At 39.0% G+C, this 6,688-nt stretch overlaps 1 protein-coding gene across 1 annotated transcript; it reads left to right on the top strand.

Annotated features, from left to right (window-relative positions):
• Window positions 1–747: 747 nt before the first annotated feature.
• Window positions 748–2,609, top strand: SMIM30 (small integral membrane protein 30). The gene is made up of 3 exons (XM_030825831.1): window positions 748–790; window positions 1,158–1,251; window positions 1,709–2,609. Exon 3 carries the CDS (start codon window positions 1,738–1,740, stop codon window positions 1,915–1,917), a length of 180 nt encoding a protein of 59 aa, XP_030681691.1. The 5' UTR covers window positions 748–790; window positions 1,158–1,251; window positions 1,709–1,737; the 3' UTR covers window positions 1,918–2,609.
• The last annotated feature ends 4,079 nt before the right edge of the window (window positions 2,610–6,688 follow it).

Genomic DNA, 6,688 nt, shown 5'->3' with positions numbered 1-6,688 from the left:
TTACTAGACTATTGAAAGAGCGCCTTTCAGAAAGGTTACGACTTACATATACAAATAACGAATTCTTGTTTTATGATTTAAAAGCAGTATTTTTACATTTTTCATAAATATGTAGGGACATTTGGGGCTGAGGTTTCACAAAAACATAGCTGGGAAGGAATCACCGCAGTGCACTCTTGAATAGATTGTCACTTTAGGACCTGAATCCTGAGAGATCTTCTGCAACAGGGCTAAACCCATTTTTCCTAAACTTTGTTTTGCACTACAAATGTTTTTTAACCTTTTACGATATGTCTTATTAACCGCGCTTTTTCTCCATTGATTAAAAAATTAATAAATGGCATATGGTTCATTAGGAAGATGGTGACAGAGATTTCCTGCTTCAGAAACGTTGGAAGCCGCTAGTTTAAAAGCATCCGGAACAGACGGCGGTACTCGGGTTCTCTCTCCGCGCTGTGTCATTTCAGTCGAAGAAAAAGACAGAATTACATGTGCGCCTTACAGACTCAACCGGGTAGAAAACACTTGCTATTATTTCTTTCATTTTGAAGTGAGCTTTTACATAAACACACGAAACCATCTATTTAACAGTAAAACGTTCGGCAGTGAAAAGAAGACCCGCCCGTTCGCGACTCTTCGCCTCCGCTAGAGCGTGACCGTCACGCCCTCTGCTACTTACAGGGGGATCGCGCCGGGGCATCATGGGAGTCGGCGGCGGCAGGGATTGTGGGAAATGTAGTTTGGAGACTCCGCCCTCCTCGCCATTCCTGTAATGGCTGCTTCCTGGAAGGTAATGTACGAACTCTCTCCAAAGGATACTTAGGTTGCACCAGTGTATTTGTAAAACAGGAGCAAATTTGGACTTTGCCAGGCCAAAGTAGGAATTCTTTTTCAAATCTTAATATCAAGTCCTGAAATGAAGTTATCTCTCTGTTCTGTTTCTTTTTACCTTTTCTTGTGTGGGTGAACTGACCAACTTTTAAGTCTGGTTCCCTGTTGGACAGACTTTTCTCTCCTCATTACCTATCCCTCTACCGTCCATATGGCCTCCACGCTCTGCACTGACTCTAGCTGCCTCTTTAAAATAGTAATAGTAATAATAATTAATTTTTAAATCCTTCTCTCCGCCCCCTCCCCACCCCCCATGCTAATAATAGGTCGTGTCACGTGGAACCTCTTAACCTCAGCATCCGGAGCTCCAGGAAGGGAAAATTTCAAGTCAGATAGAATTCTATATATACCATTTCTTTGGTAAGTCTTATTAATTCCCCACAACTTCGCAGAGTTATATGTTGTGTGACTTTTGCCAAATTTGTCTGCATTTCCTGGATGGGAGAGACCCTAAGAAAATGTATAATTTTTACCCACTGGGATATTTTAAGTTTCCAAGTTAGTGGCTCGTGCATTTTTTCTGTTTGTTCTTAATTATGAACTCCTGTTCAATTTTTGTTTGGTTGATGCACAAGGTGTTGGCATTATTGTGGAAAATTCCTGGGTTTAGAGTGTTATCATGAGATAGGGAGATGAGCCTCAAATTACTGTCATTAACGTTCCTCTGTTTTTCCACCTATAAGATGAGATGGATTGGAAATGATTCATAAAGTATCCAAAAGATTGGCTGGCCTGTTATTTGTCATGTGTTCATTTTGTCATTTGAAAAGGGAGGAATTTTTAATGGTTCCTTTTTGTTTCCATGTTTAATTTCTAGGAACCTTCAGCCCTCAAGATTCCAACATCATGACCTCAGTTTCAACACAGTTGTCCTTAGTCCTCATGTCACTGCTTTTGGTGCTGCCTGTTGTGGAAGCAGTAGAAGCCGGTGATGCAATCGCTCTTTTGTTAGGTGTGGTTCTCAGCATTACAGGCATTTGTGCCTGCTTGGGGGTATATGCACGAAAAAGAAATGGACAGATGTGACTTTGAAAGGCCTACTGGGTCAAACCTCACCCTGAAAACCTTTGTGCTATAGCGGCTAAACCTGAGCTTTGGTGTGTGAAAGGTTCCACACCAGTAAATGAGGGAGTTTCACATTTTTCATTGTTTCCATGAAATGGCAACAAACATACATTTATAAATTGAAAAAAAAAAGTTTTCTTTACAACAAATAATGCACAGAAAAATGCAGCCTATAATTTGCTAGTTAGAAAGGTAGTCAAAGAAGTAAGATGGGTGAAATTTACATAAGTAATATTTCATAATCTTAGAATTCTCTCAAAGCATGTGAAATAGGAAGAAAGAAGTTCTTGCCCAGAATCTTAGGAAATCACCACTGTTCGGTTATGATCACTGCCTCCTGAATCGCTGAGGAGTCTTTTCTCCATTTTTTTATTAGATTTTTGTTTTGTTGTCTCCCAAGTTAATATTATATTTAGATATCAGAGAGTCAGCCAAAAAGGAAAACTTTTATCTCTGGGGAAAAAACATTTAGAAAAATGTATTCAGTGTATCTAATACTGAAATGCAGAAAAAAAATTAATGTTAAAAAAAAACTATAGACATTGACATGGAAAAGAGATTTAATGTTTTGAAAAAAACTTTATATTAACTGAGTAACATCCTCCTGATGAGAAGTACTATATTAAATATAAACCCATTATGTTATAAGTTAATGTGTCGTGTCCGTTTCTTATTTGGGGCTGTTTGTATCCATTTTGGATTTTTATATGAGCTAAGTGGAGAAGGGCAGGATGCCTTGTGTTAACTGATTGCGGTAGCTTGAAGAGACAGAATCAGTGACATAATGAGAACTGGGCAGCATTAAGGTCAGAGAAGCCTCTGATAGAAAATCTAGAAATATAGAAGGAAAATGAAATGGCTTAAACTGATTTATACGCCAGCCAAATGAAATATCCTCTCTGGCCTAGCTACTTAAAGTGTCTTCAAGCCAGCAACATCACCTAAGGCTTGTTAGAAATGCAGAATCTCAAGCCCCACCCAGACCAATTGGATCAGGAACAGCATTTGTTTCCAAAGCCCAAGTTAATTTGTATGCACATTACAGATTTAAGAAGACTGCCAACTTGCTTGAGCCCAAGAATCATTCCAGGCACTTGATAAGACTTTTCGATTCCCTGGTCTTTCTCCTGGTTGTACAGCTGTGAGATGGGGCCTGGAACTCCATGTCTAACAAGGGTCCTCAGTGATTCATTTGATTCTCAAGCTGTAGCCAGCATAAAGTAGTCTAAGGAAATCAAACTTTAGGGTCACACTGGAGGTAAGTAGTGAAATTTTTTCCTAAAATGCATTTTCCAATCTGTAGCTCTCCAGATGACATTGGGAGCCTCATTTTTTATCCGAAAACAGGCACCAGCAACCTAAAGTCCTGTTTATGGCGTAATTCTAGAGTGAGCTGACCTGGCTTGCATGAAAGTTTTGGTTAAAGTGTACAAGGAGTGAAGAAGGATCACAGAATAAAAACATAGGAACTGAATGCACTTGTTTTTGTCACAGCTGTTTCGATTTTTTGCTAGAGAAAGCACTAACAGTCTTTATTCAAATTAATTGGCAGTTAAACATTACATAATTAATAGAGCTTGATTGTACATGCATTTTTTTGTGTGTTTTAAAGAAGGAAAAAGGAATGATGCAAGTTATAGAACAGTTGTCATCTCTTATACACCAGCCCATTGGTGCTGACATAGAAAGGCTGCTGCGGCTTCCTTGCACGTCAACTTTTCCATTGGGATGGGAGAAATCAAACCTAAAGTACATTTTAAATCACAGTGCAGTAGTCATTTAGTCACCTCCAGGTACTATTTTTAAAATGTTCAAAATAAGACTATAGGCAAACATTCTTTAGTCAACGTGTATTTCCAAAAGTGCCTAGAAAGAATTAGAAAACTGCCATTTCCCTATTTTCCCCTTAAAAGTAGAGAATTGTCATGAGGTGGCATGCAGGAATTTTGATGGATATGATGGGGAACACCTCCTCTAAAAATAGCCTCATTTCTCATCTGTTTAGGTTGGATTATATGGCTTTGCCTGAAAAGAACAGAACCCTTATGGTGGCTCTTAACCATTTTAGGCCACCAGTTCCTTTGAGAATCTGATGAAAGCTATCATCTTTTTCTCTAGGAAAATTCCCATGCATGCTGACATTTTTAGATTAGTTGCAGAGCTGAAGCCCATCCAGGATCTTTCCAATTCTAAAATTCCTTGATTTTCTATGAGGGATAACACCTGCTGTGGAGCAGTTACAGCAAGAATGGCATTAGGAAATGTTCTGTTGCCCAGCACAGTTTGTAGGTATCTAGTAAATGCTCTGTGCATGTTAGCTCACTGAGTTGAGTTAAAAATAGTTGAAATCAAGTGAAGAATTTAAGGTCCTTGCCAATACTTATATTTCTATTCTCTGTAGTTTTAATGTAACCAGCTTATTTCCTTAATGCTAAAAATCAGTACATTTCCTGCATCATTTCTCTCTTAACTGCTTTCATAACTCTTCTTTGTCATTAGTTTTTAGAAGTTCGTGATATATCTCGGCATGGATATATCTTTGGGTTTATCCTGTTTGGGGTTCACTCGGTATCTGAGACTTACAGTTTTATGCTTTTTTCCCAAATTCAGGAAATTTTCAGCCATTATTTCTTTTTACAGAAATTTCGCTCCACTTTCATTCTCTTTTTCTTCTAGGACTCCAGGGACCCAATGTTAGATCTTTTTGCTATAGTCTGATGCATACCTAAGGCTCTATTTATTTTTTCAGTCTTTTTTTTCTCTTGTTCAGATTGGGTAATTTCTAGTATTGTATGCTTAAGTTCACCGTTTCTGCTGTTGTATTTTTAGTTCAAAACTTTCCATTTTGTTCTTTGTATCTTGTGTTTCTTTGTGGAGACCTGTTTTTTCATTTGTCTCAAGCATGTTTGTGATTGTCACTGAAGCACCTTTTCATGGCTGCTTAAATCCTTAATAATCCTAACATCTCTGTCACCTCGGTGTTTAGCATCTGTTGATTGTCTTCTCATTCAGGTTGAGATCTTCCCGGTTCTTAGTATGATGATGATTTTTCTATTGACATTTGGACATTTTGGGTATTATATTTAAAAGGCTGTGGCTCTTATTTAAATTTTGTGATTTAACATTCCTCTGACATCACTCCTTGGTGGGAAGGGAGAATGCCTTCTTCTTCCTGCCAGATGCAGGTGGAAGCCTCATGACTGTTCCTCCTATACCCTCCACTGACACTGGTGATAGGTTGCCTTGTTACCACCGGGTGGGAGTGGAGTCCAGGCTACCCACATGGTCTTCATGGGTACCAGGGTAGAAGAGAGAGGTTCTTACTATCAACTGGTGAGGATGAAAGTGCCAGCTCCCCACCCAGCCTTCTGTGATACCTCAGTGGGGAGCCTGGAACATCTACAGCCTGGTGAAAGTGGAGGTCTTGGCACTCCACTCAGCCTTTGCTGATGGTGGAAGTGGGGCTACAATTCTAAAAGTTTTCTGTTTCACTAAGCTGCACCTTTCCTATACCTTTAAATACTAGAGAGAATAGTCTTGTTTGGTTTCCCACCCCCCCACCCTTTTTTTTTTTTTTTCTGGTCTAAGCCCATTGGCCTTTCTGCGCTACCAACTTCTCCAGTTCTCAATCTGAAACAGGAAGAAAAAAAAAAAACCCAGCTAACTCACCACTTTGTTGTTCCTTTGCTCTTGAGGTACCCAGCTGTCGTGCCTTCTTTCTGCCTTTCAGAATCCTATGTTTGTTTTATACATAATGTCCAGGGTTTTTAGCTATATTTAGTGGGAGGAAAAGGAAAAAAGATGTCTACTCCATCTTCCTAGAAGTATAAGTCCTCTTGGTGCATATTTAAAGAGTGAATTTTCTGAGATACTCCAGAGATGGAGAGATAAAACACCAGGAAAGTGATTACTTCAAGGTATTTTACTCATAGACTTTTGTCCCATCATCTCCCACATCCACCTTCCCGTCTTCACCCATCCAGCATATTGTTTATTCCTACCTTAACCCAATAGTCTCAACTAGGAAGTGAGACTAACCATCAAGAAATGCAGGGACGTAGATGAAGTTTGAGAAAATGGGCTGTATTCATATTTTGTCTCAGCATTGAGACTGCAAGTGGGAGCTTCTTGAAAAGCTGATGTGATACCAATTGTGCCAACTGGCCAGGTCCAGGAAATCTCAGAAGCTACACCTCACATGCACCTGTGTCCTGCTGGGCTTTCTAGCTCTGTACTAGCTTATCAAATGCCATTTCCAACCTTGGATATAGGAATGGTAATGCAGCTATATAGCCTGCAGCACATAATGAATGGAGGAGAATTTTCTGCATATGACCCATCTCCTAGCCAGGGACTCTCATAACAGTCTCTTCAGTAGTACTGTAATAGAGGCTAAGGGCCCAAGCTATGGAATTTAACAGACCTCAAAGAATTAAAATGTCATAATGGGCAAGTCACTTATTTTCTCTTAAATTTCTATCTCCTGTCTGTTAATTGGATGTAATAATAGTATTTCTCCACTCCACCTCCTAGGTAGATGAGAAATATCTAAGGTAGTGTATGTGGAAGGGTTGGCTTGCTGTATGTTATTATTTTTAGTAGTATTTAGAGATATTTCCTAAAGGGAATGGGAAAGAAACTTTACAAGCATCAATTTTGAATTTTTAAAGAGGATATCTTAAAAGTTATATGAACAAATCCTATATCAAACTTTAATTTTAATTTTGACATT

Source organism: Nomascus leucogenys, chromosome 13, assembly GCF_006542625.1.
Source record: "Nomascus leucogenys isolate Asia chromosome 13, Asia_NLE_v1, whole genome shotgun sequence".
Classification (NCBI taxonomy): Eukaryota; Metazoa; Chordata; class Mammalia; order Primates; family Hylobatidae; genus Nomascus; species Nomascus leucogenys.
This window is presented reverse-complemented; position numbering and strand designations above follow the sequence as displayed.

What these genes read in the sequence shown, in the direction of transcription:
- SMIM30 (XM_030825831.1), top strand. Translation starts at nt 1,738, where the DNA reads ATGACCTCAGTTTCAACACAGTTGTCCTTAGTCCTCATGTCACTGCTT.